Genomic DNA, 18,932 nt, shown 5'->3' with positions numbered 1-18,932 from the left:
CTTCACTTTCAGTAAAGAAACCAAAGAAGACTCTAAAAAAAAGGAAGAGATTGCACATTGATGCCGAAGAAGAAGGAAAAAATACGATAGGTGAATTAAAAAATAAATAAAAAAACAGTGACCCATAGTGACAACAAAGAGGGAGGAATTTCTTTTTCAACAAGGATCAAACGTTTCCATGGGTTGAAGAATTGGAGAATTTTGGTTGTGCCCATTCTTATTTATAGATAGTGGATAAGAAATAATTGCAACCAACAAGGAGTTCAATTCTAAACACATTCAGGCAAGCCACGACATCGGTGAAATTTCACTCAAATAAAAATAAAACATTCAAAGATCGATTAAAAGCATAGAAAAAAAAGGGAGAAAATTGAAAAGAGAAAATAAATCTTGAAACAAAAAGAAGAGGTGAAAGGAAAAAAAGGGGTCGAAAGCTTGCCGATGAAATTGAAGGAAAAAAAAAAAAAAAAAAGAAGAAGAAGAAGATTGAGAAAAAGTAGTGGAAGAAGTTTTTAAAAAAAAACAATGCTTGTTGGCTAAACCAAATAAAATGGCTGAAGAGTTTTCTCTTCATTTGAGATATCGATACCGATGTAGACATCCCTATTTATATAAGAAGGGGAATCAAATCACAACCACCAAAGATCTCAAATTTAAATAGCAAACAAGAAAAAACCATTTTTCTGAACCACTTCGAAATTTTGGATGTTGTGATTCAATCCTAAGTTAAATGCTTGCCAAAATTCAAGGATTTATTTAGTTAGATTTCTTGTTGAAGACTTCATTTTAGCTCACCTCATATTTTGATAGGTCAGAAATCCACTCCATATTATTAAATTAAAGGCCGAAATTGGGGTAGAATTTTTGTATAAATGGATAGTTGGATTCTAATCTAAACCATATTTTTGGAGTGAGTTCAAATTATATTCAAAATTTGATACACTCCAAACTTGATGCTAATGCCAAATCGTAATTGGAGTAAAATTAAAATCATATTCCAAATTCAAGCCAAGATTTGGGTCAACCAAAACTTACCCCGTCAAAATTTGGATATAATTTAAATGTTGCCCCAAATCAAAATATGGCGTACTCCAAGTTTCACTAAATCAAAGTTAAAGGAAAGAGAAAGACGAAGTCAAAATTCTACTTCAAATTTGCATAAGAATTGAGTATGTTCCAAAATCTAAAAAATGGTAGGATTTGGGATAATACTTAAAATTCTATTTGAAATTAAAGTAGAGCATAAATTCTACTTTAGTTCAAATTAAAGTTTATTTAGGAACAAAAAAGTCAAAGTTAAAAATTCATCTTTTGCTTATTCGATGAAAAGTTGTTAAGCATACAAGATTTCAAATCAAAATTTTGAGCTAAATTCTAAAATTTTGATCATGATGATGCATTAAATTAAAAGAGTCAAAATCATACTTTGATTCCAATTTTTTTTCGAGATTCACACACCGTATAGACACGTATATAAATCTCAAAATGGGGCATTGTTGGATGAGAAATTTGAGTTACCACATCATCAATGAAAGTCGCCTATTGGAAAAGTTATAAAAGTTATAAGTTGGATTGGGCCGAGTAATTAAAGTCGCTCAGGCCCAACCCAATTCAAACCCATGGTGAAATTTTAGGTTAAATTAAAAGATTAAGCTCAAACCCAGTATTTCGGCCCAACAATAAATGGGCCCAAGACAACTTTAGCCCAAACACAATTTGGGCCCAATAAAGTCCGAGCCTAGGTAAGACCAACCTCTATAAATAGAGGTCTCATTTTGGGGGAGGTTGGAGGAAATGAAGACAAAATCTCTATTTGAAGCTTAAAGCTCCAAGGATCAGAAGAACATAACTCCAAAGCTCTGATGATCAGAAAACATATCAAAGTTCTGAAGACCTGACCACGCTTGAAGACTAAAGTCCTTTGGAGATACAAGTATTCTGAAGACCGAAATCCTTTAAAGATACAATCATTCTTCCAAGACTTCAACTCCGGAAGTCTCGTATGAACACTAATCCTCGAAGAAGATCATCAAGCCCCTTTAAAGATACAATCATTCTTCCAAGACTTCAACTCCGGAAGTCTCGTATGAACACTAATCCTCGAAGAAGATCATCAAGCCCTTTTAAAGATACAATCATTCTTCCAAGACTTCAACTCTGGAAGTCTCGTATGAATACTAATCCTCCAAGAAGATCATCAAGCCCAAAGGCCGACTATAGTTTAGAGGTAGAACAACAAGCCCAAAGGTCGATCCCAAAGGCCGATCGTCCAAGAATATCAACAAGCCCAAAGGTCAATCCCAAAAGCTGATCGTCCAAGAAGATCAACAAGCCCAAAGGTTAATAGTTCAAGAAGATCAACCAGTTTAAAGACTATAGTTTATTTTGAAAACATTATTAGAGATTGTACTCATTTTCCACAAAATTAATACAAATACAAAGTTTCAGTTCCACGAAATAAATTTCTATTGAAATCTCGTCCGAACAATTGTATCTCTTTTTTGTTTTCTCAATTATGTTGTACATATGATATGTGAATCATATATTTAAATAAATGATAATATTTTTAGGATTTTTCATTTATATTAAAAACCAATAGTTTTGTTTGAAATTAAGAAAATATCATTCCAGAAATTTGTTAATGAAAATGAGATTTTAGAGTTTGAAAAAAAAAATTAAACCTAAAAAAAAGAAAAAATAATAATAAGAATTTGGTTCAAATTGAAAACGGAAAATAATAGAGAAGTCAATAAATAAATTAAAAAAATCAAATAAATAAATAAAACAAATCATAATTTCTATTTAGATTCAGTTGGATCATTATGTTATATATTTATTTTTAAATTCTATTTTTAAAATTATTTATTGTTTTTTAATTTTGAAAAAATGTTATCAATTTTTCCTTTAACCATATAATTATTTGTATTTGGTTAAAAATCAAATCTATTGGAATCAAAATTTTCTTTACAATAATCAAACTCCACATCCAGCACACCCCCCCTCTTTATATATAGATGGACAAATAGATTGTTTTGATTGTTTTATTATCTACTTAATATAAAAAATCTAAAATTTTATAGTTATTTATTAAAATAATAAACATTTTATTTATTTGTTGTTCAAGGTTCTCTTTCAATATTTGTATTTCAAATTTAGGTTCATGATTTCTAGGTTTGGACAATAATATCTTGAAAATCTATAATTTTATTTTTTTTTAAGAAAAAAATACAAATCATCAAAATATAATATAAAAATAAAATTTAAGTTTTAAATCAGATTTTTTAGATCCTACTTTGGTATTTAATATATAATCAATAATTTAAAAGTCACTTAAACTAAATAAGAAAAATCATTTATCTTAATTCAAGAAACTGTTTTTATAGACAAAATCAATTTATCAATTTAAAGAAAATTTTTATAAATAAAAATTAGATTAACAATTAATAATTCAATTGTTCAAAAAAATATATTTTATAATTTTATACAAAACTACAATATTTAATTTTGAACAAAGATGGTGGTTACTTAATCTAGGTAGATGTGGATTTTTTTTTTTTTTTTGGCAAAAGTATTATAATTAAAATATATGACGAGTCTGACTTCGACAATAGTACGAATACTATGTTAATTGAGCTACACTTATGTTGATTAGATGTGAAATTTTGAGGATTCTTTATTATTTATTATTTATATAATTTAGATAATTACATTCCATTTACTTAATTTGATCATTCGTTTTCTTCTATGATTTAGATAGTCACATTCCATTTATTTAATTTGATGACCATACAGTTTTTTTTTTTTTTTTCGTTTTCTAATTCTTTAAAAGTATTTATTGCATTGCAATTTTTTTCCTGTAGATATCACTATACTTTTTCACAAATATATAGAAAAGTTCTTATTTTTTAGAGTTGCTTTCCTATATAAAGAAATAGCCAAATGTTTCCTTATCCCATTAAAATATATATATATATGAAAATATTTGAAAATATTTTCAAGAGTTTGCCATGTAAATAATTTCTATAAAATTCTTAAACTAGAAAAATAAATAGTTCATTTCCTAAAAAGAAAGGAAAATAGTCCATTAAAACATACATCTTGTGTTCCTTAATTATAATTCTATTTAATATATTTATAAAGAAACACATTGTTAAGACAAATAAATAATTGTGTTTTATTTTTTGTTCCACTGGTTGATTCAAGGTTGTCGACTTTTAACTTCTTTAATACTCATTTTATTTTAAAAATTAAATCGTTACTATAAATTCAATTTTTTTATATCATAATTTAATTTATAATAAACAAAAGATACATTGTAAGAGTCAAACGCTTATGAATTACGTACTAAAAAATACATTTAAAATAATTTTTAAAAAAGGTTGCAATATAATTTTCACAAGTGCAAGCACGTTCATGTCATCTAGCTCTATTTGAGTGATATTGAACTTTCCGACGGTTGAGGGCCAAATTTGTAATGTAATGTAATTTAAAATCTCCCAAACATTTTCTTATTTCTGTTATGTCCTTAATTCATCACTCATTCTAATACTTCTCTAATTTTCAATAACCTTAATTACATTCAAACCTCCCAAACAACTCCTTTAAGGCTTAAATAGGAATTTCAACTTTCATAATTAGGTGTATAAATTGATTTTGTCCCTTAATTTTAATATCTCCGACAAGATAGAACAAAGTCTCTCTTATTTGTTGATCATTTTAGATGAATTAGCAAAGCTTCAAGGATTTGAACTTTTCGATCAAAATAATTTGAAAAATTATCAAAAATAACACATTGAAGTTTTCATCTCACAAAACTAACGCATTTTTAAAAAAATCATTCAAACAATAGTTTCATCTCAGGTGAGGTCGACATATTTAGTTAAAAAATTAAATTGGATTGTTTTAGTCTTTTTGGGTCTTTATCGATACATTCGGACAAATTAAATACGGAATTATGTAATCTATCCAAATCTTATATATTTTAAAATTTTCTTCAAATTCGATTATCTTTTCCAAATATTACATCAAAATGTTACGTAATTTTTTAAATTTATAGCTCAATTTCTAATTTCCAAAACAAGTTACCAATTATCCAGTCTTTTAGATGGATTTCAGTTGATTAATTTTAATTTTAAATTTTTGAAAAATATTTAAATTAAAAAAAGTTAAAATATGAAAAATATATAAAATATCACATAAATCTTGAATAGATTAACACTGAGATTGATGAATATTTGGATAGATTAATACCAAGATTTTATATATTTTTCCTATTTTACCTTTTTTTTCTTTTTGTAAAATTCAATCTTTCCCAAAAATTTGGTATAAGATTTATGTAGATAAAAAATTAGTAGACTCTAATCTAGCTAGTTAAAAAGACATAAAAGGCCAAAATAATTGATAAATTAGAAAAAAAAAATAATAATTTTTTAACCAAATCCCAATCGAAAAAAACTATTTAAACGAGTTTTCAATCAATTTTGTGGGATGAAAACTTCAACATGGTAAGAAAAATTAATATGAAACAAGCAGATTTGTATGGAAAGAATTTAATATGAAACAATAATCAGTAAGGGGAAAGAAACATTTCAAAACAAAATATGGCTATCTCATTACAGAGACAACGAAGTATTCAAATATGGAATTGCCCTGATTGATATTTATATTTGTAAATCCAGATGTGCGCAAGACATTTCTTTATGATATGTATTAGGTTACAGAGCATAGTTCAACTTATTTCAAAACAGAGAGAGAGAAAAAAAAATATCAAAATATAATACTTAAGGATGCAATTGCCTTAAATCTATAATCAATTAACAAACATAAACCCAAAATAAACTCTTAATTTTCAAACTTATATATATATATAAAGAAGGGAAACTGGTAAAGAGACAGAATGCACCGCGGGAACCCGCCACAAAATAAATTTTCAGACGTCCAAATAAGACATCAACAACTTTGGAGTCTTCTAATTACATGCATAGAACAAAGCAAAATGTTTCATCCAATAAATAGCACATAACAAAAAAGATTTAAGAAAAACAAATTAGACCCCTGTAATTTTTTAAGTATTGCAATAAGCTCCTTGTGATAATTGATGTTCAATTAGAAAAGGGCAAACTTGTCCATTATTTGCTCAAAAGAATCGTTGGAGACTTAAGACCAAGTGCATTGGTTCTCAACTGAAATCGATTTTTTCTATGTAATTTAATGGATTTTGAGTTGAAATCCTCTTGGGTTATTGCAAACACTTAATAAATTATAGAGGCTAATTAATCAAATTAAAACTTAAATGGGTGTATTTGTTAGCAGGGGTTGTTTGTGTAATTTTACTCAATATTATGTAGCCCAATTCATCCCTGACATGCTCTAAAAAAAATCTTAGTCTCATTCTTTTATATTTTGGGTAGATACAGATATATCTAAGTTTAAAGGATTAAATTCAATGACATACTCTGTACACAAACGTCCTGTGAAAGTTCATAAGAAATACTAATTTCAACACCGTACATAACAATGTCAAAATTTCAGAAGAGCAAAGATATCAAACACCATACAACTCATATGAACATCAATAAGAGGGTAGAATTCGATTAGGAATAAAGTTACTCCAAAGCTATTGAATCTAATACATATGATAAAATAGGAGAATGTTAAAATGAATAATGCCATTGATAATCTCCACCCAGATAAAATACTCCTTTATGATCAGAATCAAATACCCGTGTAAATAAATGACCTGTTTCTCGATGATAAGGATCAAAATTCAAGTAACATGTTTCAGATAAGATCAATAATTATCGAGTTAACAAACAGATTCCACAAATTATAATGATTTAAAGGCCACCCAGAAAAGTTACTTCAGCAAACAGGAAACATGGATGAACAAAATCACTTCCATTACCGGCACATACAAAGAAGCATTTACAGATCTAAAGCGTCTAAATATGCTAAGAACCTGACAAATCCAAAAGATGTCAAATACACCAACACATCGTAATAATTAAAACAGAGCTACAAACCCTAATTTCTTATAGTTTCTTTCACCTAAATCAACCTATTGGATTTCATCAAGACTCATTCACGATTTAGGAACTTGTGAACTTAGTCACCGCCTTGGTGCCTTCAGAAACAGCGTGTTTGGCCAACTCACCGGGAAGAACGAGTCTGACGGCCGTCTGGATCTCCCGAGAAGTGATGGTGGGTTTCTTGTTGTAACGAGCCAACTTAGATGACTCTTGAGCGAGTTTCTCGAAGATATCATTGATGAAGCTGTTCATGATCCCCATGGCCTTGCTGGAAATACCGATGTCTGGATGAACTTGCTTCAGCACCTTGAAGATGTAGATCTTGTACGTTTCTACGCTCTTCTTCGTCCTCTTCTTCTTCTTGTCTCCGGCAGCAGCCCCGCCTTCCTTTGGAAGCTTCTTACCGGCCTTGGGCTTCTTCTCCGCCGGAGCTTTCTCTGCAACGGTTTTCTTTTCCTCGGCCGGCTTGTCGGAGGCTGGCTTCTTCTCGGCGGGCTTCTTATCGGACTTTGGTGCCATCGGAATTTGATTGAATGAACAAAGGTCGGCGGAAAATTGAGAATCGAATTCGATTCGTTTAACAGCTGAAGAAGGAATGATACTCTGAAAAAATCGTTTGGAGTTATGTATTTATACTTGCGTTCGATCAGTTCTAATTCGCTGATGGCTGAAGCCACAGATTGCTGACATGGTTTGATAACATACGTTCGATCGTGTTTTAGATGAGCATTGAATCAACGGTCAACAAGAGGGATGACTTGAGAAAGTGTCCTCCTTGTCTAGACCGGCCGCCACGTGGTTGTTTCTTATTCGTCTTGCAAATTGGTTGCGGATTGGTGAGTTGTAACAAAGGATTGTGCACTTCTCGACCTTTTTGATGCAAGTTACATAATCATAATATTGGGTTAAAATATTCATTTTTCCCCCTCGTACTAATATAGTTCCATTTTAATTTTTGGTTTAAATCCTATTCTAATTTCTAAATTTTCAATCTCATTTTATCTTAGTCTTCAAATTTTTTAAAATATCTTTAAACTTTTAAACATCTTTAATCATTTAAAAGTACAAATCATTTCAATTTCGGTTAAATAGTTAACAAAATCTGAAGACAGAGACCAAAGCAAACTCTTTTTAAAAGTATTAAAACGGACAGTTTTAAAAGTTTAACAACCAAAATAGAATAATATTTCAAGTTTGATGACCAAAATAGGATTCAAACCATAATTTTTAACTCTAATGTCATTTATTAATAAACATAAATAAATAGTACATGTACAAGTATGTTCTACTAGAAATTCTTCTCAAAAAATGTTCCACTAAGAAATAAAGGAAAGTTTGAGGCGATAAAATGGTTATTATAGTTTTAGGTTATAATAGTTAATGTTTGGGGCATAATTATTTTGGTTTGGATTATAATAGTATGTGTTTGAAATGTAAACTATTTTAATTTGAGAATGAAGTAGTAAACACTATAGTAAAGAATAAAAAAATGATGAATGTAAAATAATAAAACGGTAGCAAATAGTAAATACCATAGCGAATGGGGTTTTAAAATAATGTTGGTTGTAGCTAATTGATAAATACAAAATAGTATTTACCGTAGCAAAAAATGGTTAATATAGTCTTAAGATAGTCATGGCTCCAAACACATTCTAAATGGTAAACTCATATTCAAAATAGCAACCTGTAATGTTTTCTTTGAAAATAAATATTAGTTATCCATAATTTAACCAGTAAAATATCTCATTATGCTATACTAAGGTTTAGGTTCTTCAACTATAGTATATATCCATTTTTAGAATCCAATTATTATTTTAACCACTGAGTTAGAAATAGCGTTAGGGTAGGATTGTTTTATACTTTTTTTTTTTTTAACTTTAAATGCTTTTATATAATATATATATTAAAAAATAAAAATAAAAAAATAAGAGGAGCATTTTAAATAAAGAAAGCTCCATTTTTTGAGTTGTACAAAAGAAACCAATTATCCAAGTGCATATTATTGCACATAGCTAGGACTATGTGCAATTTGTTTTTAGAGGTTGGGTGTTGAGAATAAGCAAATGAAAACAAATTTTGGAAGAGATATCGTTAAGGGTTGTTTGGGAGTTCGAAATGAGATGAGATGACATTCCCCACCCCCCATCGGTCAACTTTTAAAAGGGCGATGGAGATTTAAGATTTTACACACTTATGATATTTTAATGTACTATATATAAATTTATCTTATATATTGTGTTTTGATCATTATACATATAGGGTATGAGGCGTCAGACTATATGTTTGTTAAGCAAATACTAAATAGGGCTTATTTACAGGTTTCAACAACTACTTAGGCATCCAAAAGTAAACATAAAATGTTGTGACTTGTATGACATTAAATATGAAGGGATTGAATCCCAGTGCATAAGCGATTTATCGCTTTTTCCAAATTGTGTTACAGGAAAAATTACAAAACAGAAACAAATGAACTAGACTAAAGATTAAAGAAAAGATAAATACCTTTGTAGAACCTCTTCTTCGAGTCTTCTCCCAAATCATTGTAATTGATGCATGATTGAAAAACAAGCAAGACACGAGAGGAAGAGAGATTTCTATTTAGTTTATTGGGGTTTTAGAATAATACGAGATAGGAGTTAAATCCCCTCACCCGACTGACCATTCCCCTACAATGCATGGGAGTTTGACCAATTATTTAATTTAATTTTAAATTAAAAACTCAATTTAATTTAAATAAAATAAACAAATAAATAAATGATCAAGATAATATTTAATTGATATAATATTTGAATCATGTTCAGGTATACTTATCCTTCATAATCTATAATTTTAACACGAATCTCATTAAAAGTTTAGTGTATATGTTTAACATGAACCAATTTATATTATTTAATATTTGAATCTCAAATATTATGCTCTCATATTATATAGTTTTAAATTGCAATCTAATTTAAATAAACTATATATTATAATGTATCTATATACATAATATTAAAATGTATCATATACAATAAAATTCCCTAAACAATGATTTGAACACTTGAAATTTGCAACACCTAAATCATTGATTGATTTCGTTATGAGCCAGCAAAGGGATCTAATGGACCTACAATTATAAGCTTCAATGATGCGAGATTAATTAACTGAACTCTTTAATTAAATTGATCAAAATTTATTAACTATGAAGGCGCTCCACTATAGAATCATAGTTGCACTATTATGAACTGTCGAATATTTATGTGTCCATTGATTTTTTACCATTTCACGTGAGTTAATCCTTCACAAGTTATTTGTAACTACAAATGGGTCAAATTATCGTTTTACTCCTGTAATTACTTTATGCTTCTTAAGTACCATTAATCTTCTAATGAACAATTTGTTTATTGTCCAACTAAAAACAAAATTCCTCATGGGCCAATGAGAGGGTGAGACCTTATTGTTCAAATCTCGGAGTCAGCATTTAAGGGAACGACCTATTTGCTTACCCTACAGAAAGGAATGAGTGAAATTCGTCTTATGACGCCATGTTCCCAATTCCCCACTCGGTATTGTCCCCAATATGATAGACTTATCAAGTTGACAACTAGGGTCACTCTCATCCATATAAATTAAAGGATAACCCTCACGAGTTGGAGTTCATAGCTCACTTGGGATTCAAATTGAGTCACATGGTAATCATTTGAAATATTAGTCACTTTAATTAACGGTGTTATAACGAGCGACTATATATTTCACGATCCAGTTTTATACAATTTCATTACATAGGATGCCCCACCCACATGTCCCCACATGAACGATTTGAATCAAATCATCTGCAACAATTACAAAGTATCCATATTGTTATCAGGATAAAGCATCCGACATTATCCATATACTATAGACCTTATTATTTGAATGTAATTCACTTATATGTCAGCCACGTACTATTCAAGTTACATGAAAATAACCTTAGATTTTAGTTACTGAATTTGAGTTACACGATTAAATAAATAATGATTATTTATTGAAGATAAAATAAAATTGTATTCATATAGTTTTTTTTATAAAAAACAAATTTACAGACTATGAATTCAGGACATAAATCCCAACAAAATATACATCTCAAAAAATGGTATGAATCGAATATACCTCATAGTGTATATTGGATATTTTCATTAAATCTATATTATATGTTTCTTAAGCAAACATTGTACAAAGTTTACAACATGTATATGCATGTACACGTGTGTGTATATATATATAACCTTAATTGTATGTTGAGGATCAATGATTTTAACTTATTTCTTTATAAATTTTGATATATGCATTCATTTTAACATGGTATATAAAATAGGTCTCGATGTGATATACACAAAGCGTATAATCATATGGACAAAAATAGAAAAAGAAAAAATAAAAAGTATATCCTATTGTATCAAACACATATTGTGTATAATTGATGTCGAATGGTTCGTGACTTCCGTATTTTAGATATTTTTAGATTTAATATGTTGTATAAAACATTTCAAGATATAATCAATTATAAAAGATGGAGTCAAAGAAAATGAATCACTATGAATCAAAATAAAAGTATGATACATAACGTCGCTTCTCAAAAGCACCAAATCTTGAAAATAGCAAAATGAGCATATCATGGATAGAACTGTTGTTTAAACGAATGTTTATATCTCGTTCGGTTATGACCAAACCGTCCACAACGAAACAAACCTTCATCGAGCGGCCAATTTCTATTTGCTCCCTCAAATGTTGGTCGGTCGACTTGCTGAACTCCATAACTTGGTACTCTACTTCATTTCTTCCATCATAAAACCATCGTCGTGACATCACTCTTAATACTTCAAGCATAGATGAAATAGGTAATTATCTAGCTTTTAGCAGGCAGAATTTAGACTATCAGACACGTTTGTTGACATCATCATATATCTTCGGCGAGTTGAGTAAGCATGGGACCATCGTGAAAAACCAATTGATTCCAACTCGTCACATATACCCGGAGCACTGGATTCCAACTGACGCATTCGATTCTCAAAGTCTACAACATTGCAAGCTCTGGCACATGTATGAAATGTATTGTCAACAATTTTCTCATACGTTTTCTTTAGGTTCCTCAACAAATGAACTATGCACATGTAATGGAACATATTAGGGAATACTAGGTCCACGACTTTACAAATGCTCTTATGCCTGTCAGATACTATGACAACATTGTCTCTCACCAATAATTCTCTTCAATCGATTGCAGGACCAAGTCTACGAAGAATCCTTTTCGGAATCAACAACACAGAAAGCCGAAGGGAATATTTGATCATTAGCATCCAAAGGGCATGCAGTTAATAAAGTCCTAGCAAACTTGTTTCATACTACTGTCATCAATAAAAATAATAAGACGACAATGTGGCCAACTAGAAATTGAAGCAGACGATCCCATGAAAAAATATAAAAATATTCCTTCACCATCAACCTTATATTGAATTATCGAACCTACGTATGTGAGACTATATTAATAAGATTCTTCACAAGTATATATGTAAAATCAACTGTAACATGTACAATATATACTATGGTCTATATTAAATATTCACAACTTGTAAAGCAACTAACCTGGATTCTTTAAATTTAGCTTGTAGGAAAATGACAATATCATCTTATACAAGTCTTCAAGAGATCCCCTTACTTAATCTATGGCAGCTTCATTTGCATGCCAAATTTTTTTATAACTGATGTTTAATCTGTGCTCGTAATGAATATAATGCACTATATCTTTTGGGGTGATCAATTTTGTACTGGCAATAATATTTTTTTTCTTTATTAGATCATCAATAGCAGGAAATGTTGCTTGCTTGTGTTCCATTAAATAAACATCTAAGGAGCGCGTATACTCTCGATCAAACCTAGTAATGATCCACATGGATCTCAAACATAACGTACGTAGCGACCATAAACAACCTTGAACTACACACTCTAGGATCCATACTTGTTTGTTTGATTTAATAGTCTTGTATTGAAAATTATCTCTAATAGCAATAATTCATAGTGAATTTTGCAATACGTCATTGTTGGCAAACTTGTCATGCATTTTAGCTTCAAAATTAGAGGAAATCTTGGACAAATCAACATATTGGAAAAAAAATTACCCCTACCATCAAGGACTTCTATATTAGAAACAATGGGAGATCTACTGTCCATAGTCGTAGACAAACTGCCAACTGTATGAACAATAAGAGAAATGTATTGTTTGACATTGGCAAATATTAGGCGATAAACCCATTTGACATTATTGTCGTTCTTTAGAACCAATCCCTCTTTCAAACATTATTTAGAATCTACGCATACAAATATCTCTACTTTCTTAATTCAAAGTATTCAATCACTTGGATATTAAAGAGTGTTTTAATTATTCAAAAGACATTTGTGCATAGATATCAACAATTGATACTCTATAATTAACATAGTTATTCAATTCTTCGAAATAACCATCCTAATAAATAGGTACACTTGAATTACTTGAGAATAATGAAAAATTGAATAAATATGTCAAATAGGATAGGGTATATAACGGGCCACAAATATCATCAATAATATATATATTGTATTATGATAAATATATATTTGCTAACTAAATGAATTGTAATATAATAAATATAATAACTGCCTGATGAATATAATAGAAAATACGTCATACATATACAATTTATCATGAATTCACAGTATATATTGAAAAAAATTAGTAACACATTATATACAAAAGTTATCTCGATTATGCTAACTATACATTGAAAAAACAAACTAACACGTATTTGAAAAATCAAGATATGTTATGTGATATACCATATACAGATATCTTACCTGAATGAAAGGCCTCACCCGATCCATATAGTAGGAAATGTATAATGGTACATATGGAATACATGATGACAAAAGTAGCTATATTTGGGAAATATACCATCAAACGACTATTTACATATGAAAATGTTGAAAAAAGAATAATACAGTATACAGACAAAAAAAAAAGTACATATCATGGTACAATGAAACAAGAGTATATAGCAATAGTCATTAACATACATACCCATAAAAAATTAATGATACTAATTACCCAAAGTTGAAAATATGTCTGATAACATTTGAAATGGTAACTTGACCAATCGAATAAATTGAAAAAGTCCAAAAAAAAATTTGGAGATGGAAATAGAGTCAACAATCAAATGAACCATATCAACGGCGAACTAAGAAAAAATGGAGTCAACAATCGAACGAACCACACCAACATCATACAGAGAAAGGGGAAAGAATATTGCAACTGAAAAAATATAAGAAAAATTGGAGATGGAAATGGAAACAATAACTGAACGTTCTAAACCATCCAATGACAAAGAAGAAAGGAGGAATAAAATTGATATGCCATACTGTAGAATTAGTAAATTGTTAACTTACTTCCCTAAACAAATTCCTTAAAATATAGGGGTTGTTTGGGGCGTTGATATGATATAGGATGTGGGGAGTTCTGATCGAGTATGTTCAAGCATTGAGATGATATACGAATCACGGAAGAAAAATGACGGTAAGATACAGAAACACGTTCCAAAAATGGACCCACAACTAATTAAAATTGGTGATATAAGATAATGAGCCTCCAAACATTGAGATGATATAGGATATGTATCCATGTTGGACACCCAAACAACCCCATAGTGATTTTTACCTTAAAATAAGAGGATACAATAAAAAAAATATATTAAATAAAAATTCAACCATTAATTACAATATTAATTGTATTTAATGCTAAGAAATAAAAAGTAATTGCCTATCAAAATTGGTGACATTTTTTTTTATTAGTAAACAATTATAAAAAAATTATAAGTCATATGTGCAATAGAGTTAAATTTGTCTCAGATTTTTGTAGAATTCTATATATGTAAATTGATTCAAGCTTATGCCATTTGTCAAATAATACCTGTAATGGTAAAATCTCACATATAATGTCATGGGGTCACATCTCTAAATCTTACTGTAATGGTAATAGTAAAAGTGTCACGATTCATTAGTTTTCATCTGAACAGTAACAATAGCAGTAACTCTACCGTTAACGATAATGATACAACATAATTTTCAGGCACAATTGAATTAAGCACGCTCCACTTGTTAATTAATTTGCGTTTTTTTATTACAAATTTAGAAATGGACCTCATGTGTCGATATGAATACATGACACAAGTAAATAATGCCAAATGTAATCAAATGTGACTCGCTTCTCACATTGGCATTGATTTATTATATTTTCACTTAGATCAACGTGATCTTAAATTAACACAGGTACGAAATTCATCTAACAAATTAAATTTATTCGAAAATTTCGTCCAACCGATATATTTGTAATGTAGTTGGTAATATGTATAATATATTTAATGGTAACGTAAAAACTCGAACAATATATATTTGAAGATTATAGCCGATTTTTCAACCTTTTCTTTGGGTTATGTAATTAGTATTTTTTTTTTTTTGGCAATATTTGCATATTTGGAAAGTGATGCTATATTTGTAATTAATAAGTAATCTCTTGCTATATTTTACAAGCACCACCATTACAAAGACATATGTAACTTACAAGATCGATAAGATCTAAAAGGGAAAAAATGGTTTTAGAGCTAATATTTTGTTGGAGTCCGAGTTAATTATTTGATGGTTAAATTTTGTATTAACCACCATTGATTTTCTACCATGCTCAATTTTACGAAAAATTAACGAATTTTTACAAATTGTTATATATATCTTTGTTGGGTTAAGATCATTAGACGTATTGGTGAACAGTGAATAAATAGTAAAAGTTAACACTCATATAAATTAGATAAAACTGATCATTTTATTATTGTCAAAATTATAACATGTATATTGTCAAATAATAATTATACCATTTAAAAAAATATAAGACAGATTCATGTACTGATTAGCGATAATAACTCCAACCCTTTTTTTTATTGGTAATTAAAATTGCTTTCATAGTTGGTGAACTACGAATTTGAAAACATTATAAACATGAAATATAATTCTATTTCTATTAAACTTCACATTTTTTAAATTCATCGAGTCAATTATGTTATAGTGCATCTCGCACTAACGACATCCTAGCCATCGAGGATATTTCAATAACATCCACACTTCTTTAGTTCCTAAAACAACAAATTATATCACCTTAAAGATTTGTGACTCATCAATATTATGAAATCAACTCGACGTTATTTTTAAACGTCTTTCTATCTACTTCAACTATCTTTTATAGATGTCGGAGCGAGCATATATATCTCAACTTATATAAAATTATTATTTAAATTGTCAAGAGAAACATATACCAAATGACATTAACTTGTACAATCAATTTCAAGATGTGAGATTTGATCTCTCATCCACAATATAATTTTTAATTTGTGGGAATAAGTTATAATTTAGACCTAAAATCTACTCTTAATTGTCTTAATCAATCTGAACTTTAAATTTTTAATTTCATAAATTAGACCATTCATTTTTCCCAAATTCACATGCTAATTTTAAGATAAAGTAGTGTAGAAAATTTCATAAACACATTCATTTCAATGGAATAGAGTTTTTTAATAAATTAACCCATTGATATTTTTGTCAAAATTCATAATTTTCAATCAAACAAAGATAAAGATTGATTTTACATCATACCTATGTTTTATAATTCATCGAGATCTTGTCTGTTTCATAGGTTTTTTTATTGGATTTCAGACAAACATTTAATATCCTTGTTTGTTTCGCATGATTTCAACCTAAAATATTATTATCTAGGGAATTTTAAAATCCACATGACATGGGTATTTAATATTCTGCATGGTGGGATTTATATATCGGAGAGATGAACGGTAAAATATAGCATGATTAATTAATAAATTAATATTGATTATTCGTCAATACTAATTTTAATTGATTAGCCACTTTCGGCGACCCTACCGGCGAACTTCCAACCAACGATTCTGGCCAAATTTCGGCTACCACGGGATAACTTTGGAATTAATAAAAAAAGTATATAAACAAACTTGATACTTTTAAGAAATACTTGTCACACATGTGTGTTTTATTTTAAGGATTTTTTTTTTAAATCAAAAGTGTTCAAATAAAAATGAATTTTTGAAAAACACTTTTTTCTAAATCATTCCAAACATCCCCTTAGTTTAATTGCAATAATATTTTTTTTTTAAATACACTCTCTTTTTCTTCAAATTATTTTTTCATTTGGATTTTTTCCTTTTTAATTATAATTATTTATTAGATTGTCTTTTTTAATTCTCTCTATTCTCTTATTTGTTTATATATTTCCGAGGTTTTATTTATTTTCTTTTATTTCTCCTAACCGTAAATCGACCACTACGATAAAAATCTTTAATATACTTATTTTCGTATTATATTTTTATTATTATATATACATTTTTAATAAAAATTGAATAGTAGGAAAGTTGGAAAGTAAATTGGACTGCAATAATAGAGAAGCCTGAAAAGTAAAACAATAGTTCATTAGATTACAATTGTGTAGTTAAGTATGTTTATTTAAGCTATATGTGTAGAACACTCTAATTTAAATTAGTTAAAACTATAAATTTATATAATATTTTATTTTAAAACCTAGTAAAATCAAAACATCAAATTATTACAACAATAAATTAAATAAAATTATAATTTTATTCAAATCTCCATTTCAAATTTTAAAAAACATTCTTCAAAATTTGTTTAGATTTTAACTATATTGAAAAAATTAAGTTGATAAATTTAAATTAATATAAAATCCAATCAACAGTTGAATATAAGAAAATATTTCAAACTCAACATTTATAAATTTGCACTTCATTCCCTGACTTCATGTGTTTGGAGTCTAAACCTAGACTTCCAAAACTTGCATTCCAAACACGAGTTTGTAAAACCCAGACTACCTAAACCTCATAGTCTAACCCCCAGGCTTAGCATACTAAGTCTACGTGCCAAACACTCCTCGAACGAAAATGAGTATTTGATGAAAAATCAATGTTAAAAGTGTATCTCAAAACTTAAGACTCAAAATGAAACAAAAGCTGAATCTCAAGCATAAACTTGTAACATATTGGACTCAATTGAATCTAAACTTGCCAAATATATAATATTTTGAAACCTAGGGTCCAAATGAAAATTGAATAAAAAAAAATAAATCATATTTTTGGTCTCTAAACTTTAAATGTTGTTCTAATTTGGTTCCTAAACTTTAAAAAACATACATTTAAGTCCCTAAATTTTTTAAACTACTTATTTTAGGCTTGCTATTAAGATATTGTTAACTCTTAAACAGAATGATGAGATGACTCGTATTTTTTTATGAATAGACTACCAAATAAGTTAACCATACTAAAAAAATCAAGGTCTTCAAAATTGAATTAGGCGGTAAAATAATTTTCTATAGGAGAACTCAAAATCATTTTGTGTTGAAGACTTTGGCCGTTTACTACTTTGGCGCATTGGATATTGACATTTTACTTCACCTTAATTTTGTTCAAAATATGGTAGACACAATTTCATTTTCAAGTTAACCAAGGGACCAAAATATACCATTTTTAAAAGTTCAAAGACAACAAGATCATTTATTTTTTAATTAGGGATCAAAATAGAACAATATTCAAAGTTAAAAGACCAAAATAGAATTTAAACCTAAACAAATATAGAGATAAAAAAATATCTTTTTCCTTTGTTTTCCCCCGATATTTGGAGCAATAACTCTTTTAGGGGCTGCTTGGGGGTGCTAAGATGATATAGGATGTGGGGAGTTCTGATGTTCTGATGTGTGGGGAGTTTTGATGTATGTGTTTAGGTGTGCAAAGTTATTATATTTGAGTTTATGTGTCAGTGTTTGGGTGTGCAGAGTTGTTA

General features: G+C 28.8%; 1 protein-coding gene across 1 annotated transcript; it reads right to left on the bottom strand.

Annotated features, from left to right (window-relative positions):
* Positions 1–6,878: 6,878 nt before the first annotated feature.
* LOC120087645 (histone H2B) lies at positions 6,879–7,640 on the bottom strand. Its single transcript, XM_039044487.1, has one exon. The coding sequence runs from the start codon at positions 7,545–7,547 to the stop codon at positions 7,089–7,091; it is 459 nt and encodes a 152-aa protein (XP_038900415.1). The 5' UTR covers positions 7,548–7,640; the 3' UTR covers positions 6,879–7,088.
* Between the last annotated feature and the right edge of the window lie 11,292 nt (positions 7,641–18,932).

The sequence above is a fragment of the Benincasa hispida genome, chromosome 10, assembly GCF_009727055.1.
Source record: "Benincasa hispida cultivar B227 chromosome 10, ASM972705v1, whole genome shotgun sequence".
NCBI classification, from domain to species: domain Eukaryota; kingdom Viridiplantae; phylum Streptophyta; class Magnoliopsida; order Cucurbitales; family Cucurbitaceae; genus Benincasa; species Benincasa hispida.
The sequence above is the reverse complement of the archived record's forward strand: the minus strand, read 5'-3'. Positions and strand labels throughout refer to the sequence as shown.

Coding starts and splice junctions, on each gene's coding strand:
- LOC120087645 (XM_039044487.1), bottom strand. CDS start 7,547: ATGGCACCAAAGTCCGATAAGAAGCCCGCCGAGAAGAAGCCAGCCTCC.